This window comes from Globicephala melas, chromosome 2 (assembly GCF_963455315.2).
Source record: "Globicephala melas chromosome 2, mGloMel1.2, whole genome shotgun sequence".
In the NCBI taxonomy this organism is placed as follows: domain Eukaryota; kingdom Metazoa; phylum Chordata; class Mammalia; order Artiodactyla; family Delphinidae; genus Globicephala; species Globicephala melas.
In genome coordinates this window covers 35,620,209-35,640,180 of record NC_083315.2, presented here as the reverse complement: position 1 = coordinate 35,640,180, position 19,972 = coordinate 35,620,209, and the positions used below count along the sequence as shown (strand labels likewise).

Below are 19,972 nucleotides of genomic sequence, written 5' to 3'. Positions count from 1 at the left end.
CTAAAGGCTGAGTATGTTCCATGAATTAATGTATGAAGGCTGAACACCACCATGAAAAGAGAAGTATGATTCCTGTTTCGTAGACGGGGAAACCGAGGCTGAGAGAGGATTGGTAACTTGCCCATGGTCTCCACCCTCTGCATACAGTAAGTCCCCTACATATGAACCTTCAAGTTGCGAACTTTCAAAGATGCAAATGTGCGTCCACATGTCCAGTCATGTAAGTCAGTTCACGTGTCTGGTGTACACCGTCACGTGTGTGCATCCTCGACAAGTGGTTGCGCGTTTGTGTACTTTACTGTACGGTACCGTATAGAGTACAGTAGTACAGTGTCTTTATTTCATGCCCAGGATGTCCGGAAGCAAGCGTAGAAGCAGCAGTGATGTAGCTGGTACTACTCTACTTTTCAAAGTACTGTACTGCAAGGTTAAAAACGTTTCCTTTGGTTTCTGTGTCTGTTTTTTATGTATTATTTGTGTGAAAAGTATGATAAACCTATTACAGTACAGTAGGATACAGCCGATTGTGTTAGCTGCATACCTAGGCTAACTCTGTTGGACTTACGAACAAACTGGACTTAGGCAAGTGCACTCTTGGAGTGGAACTCGTTCGTGGGTAGGGGACTTGCTGTACTTAGCTGTCCCGTCCCCCAGAAAATAAATGACTGTGTGACAGGGGGTTCTCGCTGCATTAATTTGACGGCAGAACGCAACTTCTGATAAAAGACCACCTGTGAAAGTTTCCGAGTGCTTTTGCAAATGTTCAGCTCCCTCTTGGACCTGAGCGGCTGACTATAGAATAAGTACAACAAGGAGGCTGCGGGGGGTAATGGTCAGGCCTTTGCTCTGGACTATCTGTGCCCTGGTGTAGCTTTTGGCTCTGTCTCTGTGCTGAGGTCCGGGCAGCTGCCAGGGCCGGTCACATGCCCCACAGCTGCCTGCCGTGTCCTTGGGTGGAGATCACCCGCCAAGGCCCAGGGGACGCCAAGCAGCACCGCTCGGAGCCCCACGACCCACCGTCTCCTTTTCTCGGAGTTCCAACTCCAGCTCCTCAATTCTTCTCTTCAACTGGGTATTCTTCTCCTTCTCTCTGTTTATCTCGCTGCACTGCTCTTCCAGCTCGTCAATCTTTAATGAATATCACATGTTAAAGCAGGGATGCCAGTTTACTGTAGTCATTAAACAAAAGATCACCACAGCTCTTTTAAAGTAAACCATAAATTAACCCACTTATAAATTTTTCCTTGTGGCTACAGACAAACCCCACGGGGCTCCCCCTGGGCTGTTTGCTCCTGCGGGCACAGGATGCCCTCATTTAACACCAACAAAGCCACAGAAGTCACAAAACCTGGCTTCAGTATGCTCTGGGCCTCTGGTTTTCTCTCACAGTCACAGGACGGTAGCTTTAGGTTTGCTTTAAGGATCTGTCACAAGTCGGGGCCAGACGTCCCATGAATCTATCTGCTTCTTCGCAGAATGACTGTCACATCATTTTAATCATGCCCTGAATGATTCTGTTGCTTTTCAAGGGGTTAAGCGAGCAGGGTAGAGAACCGAGCAACTCTGTGGGACAGTGGCTACCAACTGGGGCTCAATGACATTTCAAACGTTTTAAGTCAAGATGACCTTTCCCCACTGATGCACGCAGAAGGGGCCTGGCCCGTGGGCCTCTTCCTGGAGAGATGACAAGTGCAGGCTGAGGTACATCCCCAGAGTGCATCTTTCTCTCCTTCCCAAGCCTGACACCTCTGACACTGGGCATTTCCCAGGGGCCAAAACATGGGTGCAGAGTGGACGGCAGGGGTGTAACCAGCAAGTAACACAAGAGCACCGTGTTGATGGGGTTCCCCACAAGCAGGCAGCGGCAGTCCTCAGGGTGCAGGGCACTAGGTGGTCAACATGAGGACAGTTCTTAGAGGTGACCTGCACCAGCCCTCAGGATCTGAACCTCCAGCCACAGGAGCTGCCGGAGATCCCACCAACGTCCACATCGCGCCCTGGGAATCAAGTTCCCAGTGCTTCCCGCCCAGGGAAGCTGACGCTCCGCACAGGGAGTAGGTTCCACTGCACGCACTTCCTCCACGCCCCACCCCCCCGACCCCGCACGGCTCTTTGGTTCTTACACTCAGACGCGAAGTGAGAAACTCAGCTCTGCCCTTGAAAAAAGAAACAAAGGGCAATCAATCCCTCTGCCAAGCAGATGAGCCCAGCCTCAGAAGGGAAGGTGCGGAGTCAGCACTTGGCCTGCGCCCCTCACCATCAGCACTTTATGAAAAAACGACACGAGGCAGTTTCACATGCCACCTGCTCCGAAGTAAGACGTGAAGTAGGGGAGTGGTTTCCAGGGGCTCCACTCAGAACGGGTGGGCGGGTTATAAACGGGGGGCAAGGGGAGCGAGTACCAATCTCAATGTGACCCGTACCCTGAAATCCTGCATTTACGGAGCAGACTGTGTTCACCGACTGTGGGATAAAAGTGCTGACCAGCAAAACAGCACAGCAACCCCAGGACCTCACCTGGGAACCCTAAAACAACCGCATCAACTCAGCCCAACAGCAGAGCATGAGCGACTAATTACAGGGAAGGGCGTGGGTGAATTCTGAAAAAAACTGAAAAGCCCCCATGTCAGGGTAGGAGGGTAGAAGGCACACGAGGCCCGTCCGCATCCGCCCACCTCACACATCAAGGGCCGTATTTCTTTCCTTGCTGCCTATCTCACATTTTTAGAAAGAGCAGTTTGCAGGGAAGCAGGGTTTCTGAGCAATCACGCCTCACCATCTCCTGAATCTATTTTCTTCACTCACCCTTTGGATCCCTTTTCTCTACCGAAGATCATGGAACCACAGAAAATGCCAGAGGGAGGCCACCCACGAAAGGCCAACCCACAGCTCGCATCAGAGGGTGATCTTTGCGAGAGACAAAGCTGCAATCTCCCATTGATTTCTCTTCTCCTTTGCGATTGCAATTTTAAAACTTGGTTCAGGAAAGGTAATCAGTCAGTTCTGTACATAGTAGCGTTCCCACTAAGGCAGGCAGGGAGGCGGAGGGGAGGACAAAGGGAGAAGCAGCGGGTCTTCCTCCTGCCCCTGGGACATGGGACCGAAGGCCAAGCGGGAGGCAGTGGGGAGAGGAAGGTCACGGCCACCCCGGCCCTCCCCACCTTGTTCCGGAGCCGGTCATTCTCGTCGTGGCAGAGGGCGAACTGCCTCTTCCACTGCTCCACGCTGGCCGACGAGTCCTGTAGTGCCGTGGTCAGCCGGGCGTTGCTCTCCCGCAGGGTCTGCAGCTCGATCTCCCATTTCTTCACGTTGGCAGCGCTGCAGGGCGGGGGCCAGGCGGTGACCGGGAGGGTGGGCACCGTCCACCCGGCTGCCCTGTGGAGGGGGCACCCGGCCACCCCCTCAGCCCATGCCTCGGGGCCACACCCTCTCCCGCCGGTGGCCTGGCAGCGAGAACCACGTGCTGAGCGGGCCTGGCACCTCCCTTTAGTGGGAACATGCTGCCTTGTTGGGTGATTTTCTCAAGGCATCACTTCAGAAGAGAACAGAATTCTCAGAGAAGGAAGAGATGTAACTTAGAATGAACTCAGCCATAAAAAAGAATGAAATCATGCCATTTGCAGCAACATGGGTGCAACTAGAGATTATCATACTAAGGGAAGTAAGTCAGACAGAGCCAAATGCCAGATGGTATCACTCTTATGTGGAGTCTACAATATGACACAAATGAACTAATCTATGAAGCAGAAACAGGCTCACAAACATAAGAGAACAGGCTTGTGGCTGCCAAAGGGGAAGGGGCTGAGGGAGAGATGGATTGGGAGTTTGGGGTTAGTAGATGCAACCTATTATATACAGAATGGATAAACAACAAGGTCCTACTGTATAGCACATGGAACTATATTCAACGTCCTGGGATAAACCATAATGGAAAAGAATATAAAAAAGAATTTTATATATATATATATATATGTATAACTGAGTCACTTTGCTGTACAGCAGAAATTAACGCAACATTGTGAATCAACTCTACTTCAATTAAAAAAAAAAAAGAAACTAAGAATGAAGCCACAGACTGTGGTAGAGACCCCTTCCCCGTCTGCTCCCTACTGACCCCTGGCCGCAGGACGGTTCTCTCCTGCCCCATGTCCGTTCCTTCCTGAAATGAACCTCAGGGATGTAGGTTCTGAAGTGCTGGGGTGGACCCTGGGCCCTCTGACACTCTCATGAAAGCGGCGGACACTTTCAACAAGCTCCTGACACTTCCTCTCTGGAGCCCAACAACCCCAGGTTTAAACGAACAGTCTGGGTCCAGATTTGAGAGCTGAGGACTTGAGGACAGAGGAGACAGGGGCTGGGAGTCCCCTGAGGGCAGAAGAACTGGGGTTCCAACCGCAGGATGTGTGAGGGAGCCCTGGCCGACCCTAGGTCACCTCAGGTCCGAGGGACCCCTTCACATTATCACCAAACCACATGATAACCCTCTGTGATCAGTGAAGTTCGAAAAAACAAACTGGAATCAGGTTGCCCTCAGTTGCCGGTCCCATTCAACGCTGCTTTTGTTTCCTGTTTTGGAGACCCGTGTTCACTGCAGCACTGTTTACAGTAGCCAGGACATGGAAGCAACCTAGATGTCCATCGACAGAGGAATGGATAAAGATGTGGCACATACAGACAGTGGAATATTAGCCATTAAAAGGAACAAAACTGGATCATTTGTAGAGACGAGGATGGACCTTGAGACTGTCATACAGAGTGAAATAAGTCAGAACGAGAAAAACAAATATCACATAATATCGCTTATATGTGGAATCTAGAAAAATGGTAGAGAGGAACTTATTTGCAAAGCAGAAATAGAGACACAGACGTAGAGAACAAACATATGGTTATCAAGGGGGTGAGGGTGGCGGGGTGGGATGAATTGGGAGGTTGGGACTGACACATATACACTACTATGTATAAAATAGATAACTAATGAAAACCTGCTGTATAGCACAGGGAACACTACTCAGTGCTGTATGGTGACCTAAATGGGAAGGAAATCTAAAAAAGAGGAGATATATGTATAGTTGATTCACTGTGCTGTACAGCAGAAACTAACACAACATTGTAAAGCAACTAAACTCCAATAAAAATTAATTAACAACAAAAAAAAACCACCTCAGACTTAACCACTCTGAAAAAAAAAAAAAGTTTTTGGCTTCTAATCAATACCGCCTGGCTGAGGGGAGTTGTGTCTCTAAAGGCTTCTTTTTTTTTCTTTTAATTTTTTAAAAAGTAAATACAACTGTATTTTAATAATCTGCATTATCTTTCATCCACCTCAAGGTCCTAGAACTGTGATTGGAACATATATACTTTTGGTTTCAAACACCACAGACTGAAAACATAGCAAAATATTATTATGTGATTAATTTCAGAGTTAATGATTGAGCTGATTTCTGGGAAATGGCTTCACACCCATTCCTGTAATTCACTCGTCCATTCAAGTGGGATTTAAAAACATTTATTTTTAGGGGTGGAATGTTTTCATCCAGGCAGCCCACCATGACTCAACCAAAAATAGTCTTCAAGATCACCTGATGAGTAAAAGAGGCTGGTCACAGTTCTGTCCTTTGACGTATCTGACAAAACCCAGGGTCCAAAGAAAGTGGCTGAATCTACGGGTCCTATGTTCTTTCTGAAATTCCTTAATTTCTGTCAGATCACAGGAATTAAGCTCCATGCACTGGTCAGGCTGGCTGGGTTGCAGGGGTGGGTGCCTCTGGGAAGATTTACCAGCCATGTGACCTTGGGCAAGGACTCACTGTACCACCTGGGACTCAGTTTCCTTACCTGTAAAATGGAGGAATTAATATGATAGAGTTCTTACACGGGGCAGGTCTGAGGAAAGCAGCTTCTCAGCCACAGAGAGGCTGGGGGAAGCCGGCCGAGTCCCCTGCCAGGTGAGCAGAATGACCCCCAAAGACAGCAGTTCTGAAGGTGCTCATGGGGCCAGCCTTACACCGTGAGACCCAGCCTAGCCTTTGGGAAACAGGCCACATTCTCAAGATATGAAAACACAAGCACAGGGCTTCCCTGGTGGCACAGTGGTTGAGAGTCCGCCTGCAGCTGCAGGGGACACGGGTTCGTGCCCCGGTCCGGGAAGATCCCACATGCCGCGGAGCGGCTGGGCCTGTGAGCCATGGCCGCTGAGCCTGCACGTCCGGAGCCTGTGCTCCGCAACGGGAGAGGCCACAACAGTGAGAGGCCCGCGTACTGCAAAAAACAAACAAACAAACAAACAAAAAACAAGGAAAACACAAGCACAGCTAGTATAGTCATTAAAAGTTAAAATCTTGTTGATATCGTCATGGGGGTTGTGTTAAATTTGTAGATCAATTTAAGGGAAATTGATACTTTTTAAAATATTGAGGCTTCCTACCACTTCCCAATAGACTTTTTCTATTTGTTGAATTTTTCATGTATGGCCCTCAAAATCATTTGAGTTTTCTTCACAAAGATCCTGTACATTTCTTAAGTTTATTCCCATGTATTTTATGGTTCTAGTTCATATTGTAAAGGAAATCTCTTCTTCAAATATATAGTCTACGTGATGTTTGTTTGTATCTAGAAAAGCTACTGATTTTTGTGAGATTTTATTTTATTTTCAAGATAGTTTCTTAGGTTTTAATGTTTTTCAGTGTTATCATATATGAATAAATGATAAATTTGGCTTCTCAAAAACCAAAACAGGGACTTCTCTGGTTGTCCAGTGGTTAAGACTCCATACTCCCAATGTAGGGGGCACGGGTTTGACCCCTGGTTGGGGAACTAAGATCCCTTATGCCGCATGGCACGGGCCACCCCCCCAAAAACATGAAACGTAAGCACTGGGACAGGGACTTCCCTGGTGGTCCAGTGGTTAGGACTCCATGCTTCCATTGCAGGGGACCCGGGTTCCATCCTTGGCTGGGGAATTAAGATCTCACAAGTCTCGTGGCATGGCAAAAAAAAAAAAAAAAGCACAGGGATACCTCTCTCTTTCTCACACACACACATAGATGCTGATGTGCACAGAGAACAACCATGAAGGCAGCTGGTCTTCCTTTGGCCAGGAGTCAAGACCGGACGCTCTGAGCAGGACCCAGTCTCCTTTCCCAACTTCCTGAAACCCTGCCCAGTGGGAAAGGCTGCAGGGAAGTGCTGACCTGGGAGACAACAGCACCTGGATTTGAACATGCTCACCTCTGTGTCAGAGCGATCTTCAGCTTGTTGTTCTCAGACTTGAGGTGTGTGTTGGCAGGACCCGCTGAAGATGCCTTTTCATCGTCCGTTCCGTTGATGCTGGATGCCTGAGTGGAAGATGGGGTTTCACACCCAGATTCCTGGCCAGACTGAATCACTTGCACACCTTATCGCTTGTCCTCACAGCGGAAGCAAATCAGGCATGATGAGGAACTGTGCGGTTATGAGTGTGGGAGAACCAACGCATCCAACCAGAACGCAGCAAAGACTGACAAGTCCACAGACTCATAACAAGACCATCCGTGGAGACTCCACTTGGAGTCCAGACAGTCCGTGCATTTTACCCACAAGACAGCACACAGGGCCGTTACGCAGAACCTTTTCACTCAAACTTTACAGGTAAACCTAACAAGCCCGGATACCTGATCTCCTTAAATAACACAGGACAGAAACCACAGATTAAAAGAGGGGGAGAGTTTTAGGGACTTCCCTGGCGGTCCAGTGGTTAAGACGCCGTGCTTCCAATGCCGGGGGCGCAGGTTCAATCCCTTGTTGGGGAACAAAGACCCCACATGCTGCAGGGCATGGCCAAAAGAAAAAAAAAAGAAAAAGAAAGCGGGGGAGGAGGGTTTTATAATAAGAAACAGTGAATGAGTTAAGAGAAAAAGTATAAGAAGCTGAGATGACTTAAAAATCCCGGGGCTACAGAGAGATGAACACACTCATTTGAAAAAAAAAAAAACCAGGAATCAGATATGGGTGTCTGCGACTAGTTAGCAATGTTATGAATATTCTGAAATGTTTGCTGTAATAAGCCATTCTACATGGAGGTGAAACCTCATCTGGTCTTGGAGAAGATCTTAGAAAGATTTTATTTCGTCTCCAAGAAGAATAAAGGCAAAGGAAAGACAAGAAGGGAATGACGTATGACTAAATTTCTACATCGCAAAAAAGTGCATAAGCTATATCAGAATGTAAGCAACGACGTGGGGGAAATATTTTCAATGCATACTAAAAACAAAAACGCTAATACTATTGCTATACTAAAAAACCCCTAGAGTCCTCAACTTTTAGAGTGACGCTCTGAAATATTTATGAATGAAATGATGTCTGGGACTGGCTTTAAAATAAAGACGGAGGGAGAGGGGGGTGTAGATGAAACCATTGGTCATAGAGTCCTAATTGTTAAAGCTGACCTATGGGTCCATGGGGGTTCATTTACCCAGTTCTGCCTAGTTTTGTATATATTCAAAACTAGCCATGTTAAAAATAAAGTTCTTGGAAATGAACACAAAAAAGCGGAAAGGACATGCAATTGACATTTACAGAAGAAGAAATACATAGAATTAATAAACAAAAAAATTTAATCTCACTAGTAAAGAAATACAAAATTTAAAAAGCCAATAAAGTACATTTTTCTTCTGTCAAATCAACAAAGCTTTGTTGGGGAGGGAACGGGAGGGAAAAACGCTCTCATTCACTGCTGGTGGGAGTCACAATTGTACATTTCTGTAGGGATGTTTGCAGTGTGTGTCAAAAGCTCTCAAAACCTCCTACTGGGCTTCTCTGGTGGCGCAGTGGCTGAGAGTCCGCCTGCCGATGCAGGGGACACGGGTTCGTGCCCCGGTCCGGGAAGATCCCACATGCCGTGGAGCGGCTAGGCCCGTGATCCATGGCCGCTGAACTTGTGCGTCCGTAGCCTGTGCTCCGCAACAGGAGAGGCCACAACAGTGAGAGGCCCGCGTACCGCAAAAAAAAAAAAAAAAAAAAAAAGTCCTACCCCTTGCTGGGAAAACTGGACAGCCACATGTAAAAGATGAAATTAGAACACTCCCTAACACCACACACAAAAATAAACTCCAAATGGATTAAAGACCTAACTGTAAGACCAGTCACTATAATACTCTTAGAGGAAAACATAGGAAGAACACTCTGTGACATAAATCACAGCAAGATCTTTTTTGATCCACCTCCTACAGTAATGGAAATAAAAACAAAAATAAACAAATGGGACCTAGTGAAACTTAAAAGCTTTTTAAAAGCAAAGGAAACTACAATACAAGACAAAAAGACAACCCTCAGAATGGGAGAAAATATTTGAAAACGAATCAATGGACAAAGGATTAATCTCCAAAATATATAAACAGCTCAGGCAGCTCAATATTAAAAAAACAAACAACCCAATCAAAAAATGGGCAGAAGACCTAAATAGACATTTCTCCAAAGAAGACATACAGATGGCCATGAAGCACATGAAAAGCTGCTCAACGTCACTAATTATTAGAGAAATGCAAATCAAAACTACAATGAGGTATCACCTCACACCAGTTAGAATGAGCATCAATCAGAAAAGCTACAAACAACAAATGCTGGAGAAGGTGTGGAGAAAAGGGAAGCCTCTTGCACTGTTGGTGGGAATGTAAATTGATACAGCCACTATGGAGAACAGTATGGAGGTTCCTTAAAAAACTAAAAATAGAATTACCATATGACCCAGCAATCCCACTACTGGGCATATACCCAGAGAAAACCATAATTCAAAAAGACACATGCAACCCAGTGTTTACTGCAGCACTATTTACAGTAGCCAGGTCATGAAAGCAACCTAAATGCCCATCGACAGACGAATGGATTAAGAAGATGTGGTACATATATACAATGGAATATTACTCAGCCATAAAAAGGAACGAAATTGGGTCATTTGTAGAGACGTGGATGGATCTAGAGACTGTCATACATAGTGAAGTAAGTCAGAAAGAGAAAAACAAATATTGTATATTAACGCATATATATGGAACCTAGAACAACGGTACAGATGAACCAGTTTTCAGGGCAGAAATAGAGACACAGATGTGGAGAACAAACGTATGGACATCAATGGGGGATAGTGGCGGGGGTGGTGGTGGTGGGATGAATTGGGAGATTGGGATTGACATGTATACACTAATATGTATAGAATGGATAACTAACAAGAACCTGCTGTATAAAAAATAAATAAAATAAAATCCAAAAAAAAAAAATTGTTGACCAGAAAAAAAGTCCTACCCTTAACCCAATACTTCCACTTCAAGAATTTATCCTGCAGAAACCATCAAATGCACAAAAGGTGTGCAAGAATGCTTAGCATGGTGTTATTTATATTAATGAAAAATAAGAAACAACATCGATGTCCCAAATTATAGGAGGTTAATGGAATAAGTTGTGATGCAAACACTGGAATACTATCTAGCCATTAAAATAGTTTTGAAAAGGGATATTTGAAAACACAAGGAAAGGATCATAACAAATAAGTTTTTTAAAAAAAGATTAAAAAGAGTAACACCAAGATATACTGGAAAGCTATATTAGGAAGAAACACACCAAAACATTAACAAAATATCTTTGGTAACTCTTATTGTATAATAATCTTAGCATTCCAAAAAAAAAAACACAGAGAAAGTCCTTAGACTACGGACCATTTCAAGTGCCCAATTTTACAGATCCTCAGCGATTACTCAGTACAGTAATTAGTATACTAAATTAACAGTATCATTTAGATGTCATTAAAGATTATTTACAAAGATTCAGGAAAGTTCCTGCCCACTTGAAGTCTAATACACGTTCATTTCCATAAATCCGTAGGGGCATCTTTTACAGGATTCAGCTTCAGCTATTGCTGACGGCCAAGTCTAGGGTGTTGATCTTGACCGCTCAGGATGCCCATGTCTCCTGTTCTCTTTCCACAAGCTGCCCCGACATCCATCCATGGCTGGCCTGGCCTGGCCATTCTCCGATCTTCCTGCCCTCAGCTCCTCCCTGACTTCCTCACCACCCGCATGCAACCTTCATGTCAATTCCTGATCGGTAGCTATAAAACATCTCCAATGTCTTCCCATTATCCAACAATAAATAATTAAGAATGGTCCACTAATGAAGAATTCCAGGTCCTCCACAGTACCTCCAAGTGCATCTCTGTTCCTCCCACTGTGCACCTCACCCCCAGGCAGGCAGAACCCTGGCTGCCTTGCATTTACATCATGCTTATCCCTAATCCCAGACCCCAGCTCCTACGTCTCGTCAGGTCTCCCTTTCCCTGTCTCTCTACACATAACTCTGTCACTAGGTCAAGGTTTCCACCTACCACTACACACCCTAATCTAGATGTCAGGAAGGCAGGTATTTTTATTTCAGGTTAAAATAGGTCCCTTTTAGTCAATTATCACACTTTTAAGTAGACAGATAACTCAGTTCCTGGCAAAGCCACATTTACGTTGGCTAAACCAGAGCTGTTGGAATACCACCTCCCACGTGACTTTGTTATAATAGGGAGACAGACGAGGACTCTCTGGCATCGATCAAGTTTTCTCTGTCATGGGCACAGGTACCTGCATTTGTCCATGAGCATCCTTCATACAGACCTCACCTCCCAACACAGAAAGAAAACACTTCACCTTGGCTTTTTTTTTTTTTTTTTTTTTTTGCGGTACACGGGCCTCTCACTGTTGTGGCCTCTCCCGTTGCAGAGCACAGGCTCCAGACGCGCAGGCTCAGAGGCCATGCCTAACGGGCCCAGCCGCTCCGCGGCATGTGGGATCTTCCCAGATCGGGGCACGAACCCGTGTCCCCTGCATCGGCAGGCGGGCTCTCAACCACTGCGCTACCAGGGAAGACCATTGACATTGGTTTTTAAACCGTGACCAGAGGACATCCCAGACCAGGGACATGCATTAACTCTAATCTCATCAAACGTTTTCCATCCAAAATATATCACCACATCCTGAAAAATTCAAGAGTCTCTTACATGTCACATTCATCTCACTGTGAGCAGTCTAATAGTTGAAAAAGTTTTCAAAATGCCCTACTGCGAAAATTTCTTATTTCTTGTCAAAAGTGACAAGGAACAGAGTCTCAAGCACTGATCACAGTCATTCATTTTACGGACAAATTACTTACTTGGGAATGATTGCTCGAGGTCTCGATTTTCTCCTGAGATTTGTCTCTGGCTAGTCTGGCAGCTTCTTTCACCTCCTGGAATTTCTCTGCAAACTGAACGTGAAGAAGAATTATTAGGGATTTCCTTAACCTTACACATGGCTGATATTCAGAACCTACCTTTATTATTTTGCATTCCTTTTAAGCCAATAAATCCTGTATAAATCCAGAAGAAGGATTTTATTTGAGATTAAAAAGAAATGAATATAATGAATGCTTTTTCCAAAAAAACCCACTATTGGCCAAGGTCAGATCTGAATGAATTTCTAAGATACTGAAGCTAGATTTGATGGCGAAATATTAAAAACACATACCTCTGGCTAACAGCACCTAATACAAATGCAACAAAAGAAATTTAGCTATAGTGCAAAAGGAATCCACGAAAAACTTCATAATCCCTATTGAAAGATCCAAGAACTCTTACAAGTCAATGTCAGGAAACACAAAAACATCCAAAAAGTTGAAAAGGAACAGTCCTAGATTTTTTTTTTTTTTTCAGTGCGCGGGCCTCACACTATTGTGGCCTCTCCCTGTTGTGGCCTCTCCCGTTGCAGAGCACAGGCTCCAGACGCGCAGGCTCAGTGGCCATGGCTCATGGGCCCAGCTGCTCCGCGGCATGTGGGATCCTCCCGGACCAGGGCATGAACCCGTGTCCCCTGCATCGGCACGCGGACTCTCAACCACTGTGCCACCAGGGAAGCCCAGTCCTAGATTTTAAAAGCCTAAGATATAAAATAGCAAAATGCAACGTGCAGCCTAGGACTGAGTCCTCTTTTGAACAGACCAAGTAGAAGACTTCTGGGCAACAAGGAGGGAAATGTGAGCATGGACTGGATAAGATGACACCAAGGAGTTACTTTATTTATTTATGGCTGCTTTGGGTTTTCGTTGCTGCACACGGGCTTTCTCTAGCTGCGGTGAGCGGGGGCTACTCTTCATTGCAGTGCACCGGCTTCTCATTGCAATGGCTTCTGTTGCTGCGGAGCACGGGCTCTAGGCACATGGGCTTCAGTAGTTGTGGCACATGGGCTCAGTAGTTGTGGCTTGCGGGCCCTAGAGCACACAGGCTTCAGTAGTTACAGCGCTCAGGCTCGGTAGTTGTGGCTCGCAGGCTCTAGAGCGCAGGCTCAGTAGTTGTGGCGCACGGGCTTCATTGCTCCGCAGCATGTGCGAGCTTCCCGGACCAGGACTCCAACCCGTGTCCCCCACATTGGCAGGTGGATTCTTAACCACTGCGCCACCAGGGAAGTCCAGGAGTTATTATTAATTTTGTTAGAAGTGCTGATGATGTTGTGGTTGTGGGGGAATGTGATTCTTTAGAGATCAACACTGAAGTATTTAGGCGTGAAATGTCTCGATGTCTGTAATTTACTTTAAAGTACTTCAGCAGCAATAAAAATAGATGAAGCAATGTGGCACAGTGTTCACTGTTAAATCTACGTGATGCGCATATGGGTGCCCATTATACTATGCTCTCTGCTTTCAAAAATGTTTTAATATTTTCTTAAAAGAAAAAAATTCTTAAAATCCCAGGGCAGTCATATCAATCACTGCTTTATAGTCACTGACAAGGCAACTGATTTTAATCAGCCAATACGTTGTTTGAACAGAGAACATTCTATGATAGCTAATGCTGACGTCACACAGCAAGAGAGAGCCAAATGTTGCTGAGAAACGAAAAACAGCTGGCCAAGTGGCAAGGCCACCAACAATTCTGTGGCTTTTGCTGAGAACTCTATTTCTGAGCACAGGCCGCCCTCTGAGTGCTTCACAAAGCCAACAACGATGGTCTGCTTTGGGAAACCTTGCCGGGTGATAGCCGTTGGTCCACCAAGCACCCAGTAGAGGCAGAGAAGGTCAGTGTGGCAACGCTGGCCTGTGTTGCTCCCACAGGCCTGTAAATAAAGCCATAGCTACAGGGCTTCATTTAACCAACCTAGAGCTGTCAGAGAAAAATCACATTACCTGTTGCTTAAAAGACGTGAGGTCTAGCAAGGATGGACAGAGCACCCGCCTTCCTTTTAGGGGCCCCGTAAGTAAAAACATCATGTCGTGAACTCCTTGACGGCAGGGTCCACACTTTTCCTCTTTGCACCCTCCCCTGACACCTGGCAGAGAGCAGGCACAAATAAGTTTGTTCAGTGAATGAACAGGCTCTGGGTTCTAGATTTGCACACCTACGCCCACTTGAAAAAAAAAATCATGTCAAAGTACAGGCCAAACCTAAGGACTTAAGAAGGTACTGTGGTAAGTGTCTTGGGAGTATTCTGCCCCATCTTTCTGCTTCCTAAGCTTAACTGATTGCATCAACCTAGGAACTAGATAGAGTATCACTTGGAATATGAACATTATCCCGGAAGAGATTTTGTGCAGGCACTATAAATGCCTTTCAATCTTATTAAGACATTAAAAGATGCAACTTTTAAAAGGTATGATATTAAATGTTTTTGTGCCCCACTATCAACTAAAAGTCAAACGTGATTTGAAGAAAACGGTAATGCATGTGGTTCTCAGTAGACACACCTGCTGATGGAGTCTCCCCATGCTGTGCTTAGGAAGGTGGGGCTGGCTGTCTCCCACAAGCATTTCAATTCACCAGGCTCCCAGACCAAAAGCATTGTTCTTTACAGACGGTCCTTGTGCCTGTCAGGGTCTCTTTCTCTCAGGGTCTTACTCGAAGTTGCTTGTAAACTAGATTGGACATGTCATCAGCCAGGGTCATGCTTATTCAGTCAACAAACATGGTCTGAGCACCATTCACACCTTCAGCAAACAAAAATTTTCACCGTGAGCTGGGCCATGCCCTAGGTTAGGTGCTGGGGTGTGAACGCTGTGTAAGTATCAGATAGAGGGCGAGACTTGGGTAGCAGGAGACAGTGGCAAAGAAGTCAGCAAATAAAGCCCTGCCGGGCTTTGACAGAACAAGTTGCCTCTGGATGGAGCTTGGGGGCCTCCATTCTGTCTGTCTCCTCCTACCTGACCCTGAACATCTGGGATGACCCTCAGCTCAACTCTTGGAGACTCAGCCCAGAGCACAAACCTTCAGTTCCAATGGGCCCTTCTCTCTTTGTCCCCTGACACCCATCATGGTGGCCCCTCCAGGTGTCCCACGGTTTTGTCTTGCGTGGGCCTACTTAGTACCCTCTTCCCCTAGACCCTCAGCATAGGCACATCTACAAGGTAAGGAGTTTAATGGCTTCTTAACACACATTCTCTTGTTTGCTCCTCTCCATCCTCTGTAGGACAGGAATTCTTTTTTTTTTCTTAATATTTTATTTATTTATTTATTTGGTTGTGCCGGGTCTTAGTTGTGGCAGGCAGGCTCCTTAGTTGCAGCAGGCAGGCTCCTTAGTTGTGGCATGCTCACTCTTAGTTGTGGCACGCATGTGGGATCTAGTTCCCTGACCAAGGATCGAACACTGCATTGGGAGTGCAGAGTCTTAACCACTGTGCCACCAGGGAAGTCCCTAGGATGGGAATTCTTATGTATAGTTTCCTGAAAAGAAAATGGAGTCTTAGAGAGGTTAAAATTTGCCCATGGTCACATGGCTAGTAAATAATAAACCTGAACTTGAGCCCAGATCTGATTTCCACACAATCATCCACACATCCAGTTACTTTCGGGTGTTTATAAGAATGCCAAGAGTCTTGTCCACAGCAGTTGCTAAACACTTATTGATTGGATTTTCCATTTGCAAAGAGATGCCCTTACCTTAAAATAGAATTGTACTCACTTCCTCTTTAAAAGAAAATTCTAAAAGCTTTAACTCCAAAACAGGCCATGGGAACCTTTAAGGCAAAGACAAGGCCTGAGGATTAGAATAGCAGATACAGAATGAGGGGCCCGGGCGACAAGTTCTGATTTTACAGCTCTCCTCAGCTTCACTATTTAGCTGTTCTTTTTCTCAGTTACAAAAGAGGGGCAAGGAACAACTGTCACATATACGTCAAAACACACATCCTTATAGGACCTCAAGGTGACAGTGCTACTACACAGGCAGACCTCACTTTATCACATTTCACAGATACCGTGTTTTTTACAAATTGAAGGCTGGTGGCAACCCTGCATCAAGCAAGTCTATCGGTACCATTTTTCCAACAGTATTTGCTCACTTCATGTCTCTGTCACTAATTCTCACAATGTTTCAAACTTTCATGGTGATCTGCCATCAGTGATCTTTGCTGTTACTAAAATTCAGTGACGCCTCAGATAATGGTTAGCAATTTTTAGCCACAACGTATTTTTTAAATTTAGGTATGTACATTGTTATTGTAGACATAATGCTAGTGCACACTTAATGGACTACAGTATAGTGTAAACATAACTTTTACATGCACTGCGAAGCCAAAAAATTTGTGTGACTTGCTTTATTGCAAGATTTGCTTTATTGCGGTGGTCTGGAACCAAATTCACAATATCTCCAAGGCACGCCTGTGAACAGTAACAGCCTAGAACATCTCAAAAAAGGGGAAAAAAAGGACATGTATTCTCGACTCCCAGAAATGAGATAAGACACTCGGTTAGAATGTACAGTCTTACTATGCACTCACAGCTACCCTGAGGTCCTCTTACTACTGTCAGTATACAAATGGGGCACAGATGGGTTTCGAAACTGGCCAAGTTCACACTGGGACTGAACACAGGCCATCTGAAGCCAGTGCTGGACACTCCGGGGCCCTATGATTTACCTGCTTAACTGCTACCTTAGCTAAGATGCCCAACTCTGACACTTAACAGCCTTTCAAACGCAGGCAAATGAACTGCTCTGCACCTTGGCTTCTTTATCTATGAAATGTGGATACTAATACACGGATCACTGGAGGATGAGAGATGGGGCTTTGCTGGGTGTACGATAGGGGTTCAACAGAGAGAAGCACAGCTTCTCTGGCCTTGACTGGACTTAATACCACGAACTTTAGTAAAAGAATGCCACAAAAGGGTGAATTCATTCATTCAAAAGTATTAACTAGTTATCTCTACGTGCTAGGGACTGTGCTGGGCACACTGAAATACCCAAGAAAGACTTGGTTGCTGTCCTCAAAGGAATTCTGAGTCTGTAGGGGATTTTGTTTTATATTCAAATGGGTGAGAATCAAAAGAATTTTTATCAGAAAATAAGCTTAAAATGTAACGAAGTAGGATAAGCTCTATCAGATACATTTTAGGTAAATAATCATTTAAAAAGAGGTGGCATTATGGGAATAGGCCCTACCATTTATATAAAAATTAGCTATGACAAAGGAGGAATCATAAATTAATGGAGAAAATTATTCAAAAATATGATTGAGATAATTTTGGTAAACTGAGGGGAAATGAATTTAAATCCTTAGGCGAACCAGTAGCATGATAAATCAACGATGGGTTAAAGGGGTAAGTTTTTTTTTTTTAAATCTGGATGCAAGCAGAGTTGAACATTCATCAGACTTCTGCTTGAGGGGTGAGAGGGTAATTTTCTAAACTTGTAAGAAACAAAAGAAAATCACAAAAGTGACAGACTTGACTGCCTAACAATTCAAAGCTTTTGAATATAAAAAGAAAAAAAAAAAAAACTAAATCAGAAGGGAAACAACAGCCTGGGGGAAATATCTATAGATAGGCCAGTACAACAGAAAAAGGGCCATTATCTTTAGTATAGAAAGGGTTTGTACAAATTGAAAAGGAAAATATGAAAACCCCAATAGATAAATGGCAAAATTCAGGAATAAAAAATACAACAAGTAGGGCTACCCTGGTGGCGCAGTGGTTGAGAGTCCGCCTGCCGATGCAGGGGACGCGGGTTCGTGCCCCCTTCGGGGAGGATCCCACATGCCGCAGAGCGGCTGGGCCCGTGAGCCATGGCCGCTGAGCCTGCGCGTCCGGAGCCTGTGCTCCGCAAAGGGAGAGGCCACAACAGTGAGAGGCCCGCGTACCGCAAAAAAAAAAAAAAAAAAAAAAACAACAAGTAAACAATTTATAGAGAAGATCGTTCAGCCTTGCTGGAAATGCAAGGCAAAATCCTGAGGCACCATTCTTTGCCTGCTGAATTAGCAAACGCTAAAAACAATTATAATATCCTGTGCTGGCAAAGGTATTCCTGGCAGCCTTGTGACTGGTACAGCCCCACCGAGAAGCATTTTGGAAATATGTATCGTAAGAAAAATGTTTTTCTTACGAGAAAAAAATGTTCCTACCCACTGACCTAGTGAGATCACTTTTGGGGAAACTATTCTTCAAAAATAATTGGGAATATGAAAAAAAAAAGGCCCTCAATATAAAGACGTTAATCCTAGCATTAACTATAATCATGAAAAACTGGAAGCAATCCAGGGCACCCTGGGAGAAGGATGGGAGGTTTCCACTCACAGCCTCCAACTGCTGGAATGAAAGCAGTCCTCACTGAGCGAGGTGCCAAGATGACCGACCTTTGGTGAAAAAGCCCCTCTCTCCAAGGCTTAAGCTTTCTCATATTTCCCCCCTTATTATAAAAAAAGCACACATGCTTGTATATTTAGTAAGTATAATTTAGGAAAAAATATCTTTTTAAAACCTATAGTCCCATCACCCAGAGATAAGCATTAACCATATAAACTTTCGATTTTTTCCTATCTGTATACATGCATCCACTACACATATTCGTTAAAAAATAGAATATTGTACATCTGCTTTTATAGCTACTTTTGATATTAACGATATGATAATACTTCCATGCACTTATATGATCGTCTATTACATTACCTGAATTGCTGCACAATATCACCCTGAAGGATATACTGGAGTTTATTTAGTTAATTTCCTATGGCTGGACACTTAGGCTGGTGTTTTTGTCTTTTTGTTTTTGCTATTATAAATGATGCTGCAAGGAAAATTCTTGTAGCTAATTCTCTGGATGCAGTTACAATTATTTCCTTAGAATAGATTCCTGTAAATAAAACTCATGGATCAAAGGACATTCAAACCACAAATGTTTCTTAATATAAGCCAAATTCTCATGTCTTTACTTATTAGGATCATTTTCTATAGTTTTTAAATGTGTGGTAATAATTTTGTAATCAAAATCATCATCATCATATATTATGATAGAAAATGAAAGACTATTGTTTTATTTCATTTGTGGCTTTTTTGGCCTGGGTCTTTGAAGACCCTAGGGCAGACGCTACCTATTTGCTTATTCAAAATCCATTTCTTCTTTTCCCTTAGCTTAACAGAATCTCAATTTGTCTAGAGCAGGACATTTCCCAGGTGGTAGAGAATGAGAACTGATCTAAGCTGACCATGGTAAGACATTTGTCTGCCTCTATTTTTTTTTCCTGAAGGTGGGTGTGGGAGGGTGGCCTAGGGACCCAAGACTGATAACAGTATCCCAAAAAGAAATCTGCCAAGGGAGTTTACAGGGAGAGTTGTGGTACCACCCTCCTGCCACGAATGCAGATGTGATGGATCGAGCTTAAGAAGCCATTTTATCATCATGAGGAAAAGGACAGTCAAAGAAACAAAACACACAGAGCCCTACACCCGATATCACGGAGCCACTGTACTAATGCTGGCAACTGCCTGCCTTAGGACTTCTCTTTTGTATGAAAAGCACAAGCCCTCTTTGTTACTTGCAGCCAAAAACATTCTAACTAAAACATATCAAAAGAATGATCAATATCCCCCACTGAAAGAACAATTAGCCTTTAAATCACAAAGGTAGGAGATAGAGCAATGCTCTCACAACTACACTGAGTTAATGAAGTGAGCATCAGAACACAAATTTGAATTTGAAATGACATAACTGAAAAGGGTCAAAAGCAA

General features: G+C 44.5%; 1 protein-coding gene across 3 annotated transcripts in view; it reads right to left on the bottom strand.

Annotated features, from left to right (window-relative positions):
• Positions 1-19,972, bottom strand: part of HOMER2 (homer scaffold protein 2) — a 93,321-nt gene that overhangs the window by 7,869 nt on the left and 65,480 nt on the right. For all 3 annotated transcript variants that reach the window (XM_060293788.1, XM_060293787.1, XM_030878511.2), the window contains exons 4-7: positions 12,160-12,252; positions 7,228-7,334; positions 3,162-3,318; positions 1,018-1,128 (exon numbers count right to left, since the gene is read on the bottom strand). In XM_060293788.1, the coding sequence (XP_060149771.1) occupies positions 1,018-1,128; positions 3,162-3,318; positions 7,228-7,334; positions 12,160-12,252 (468 nt within the window). The remainder of the gene's footprint in view (positions 1-1,017; positions 1,129-3,161; positions 3,319-7,227; positions 7,335-12,159; positions 12,253-19,972) is intronic.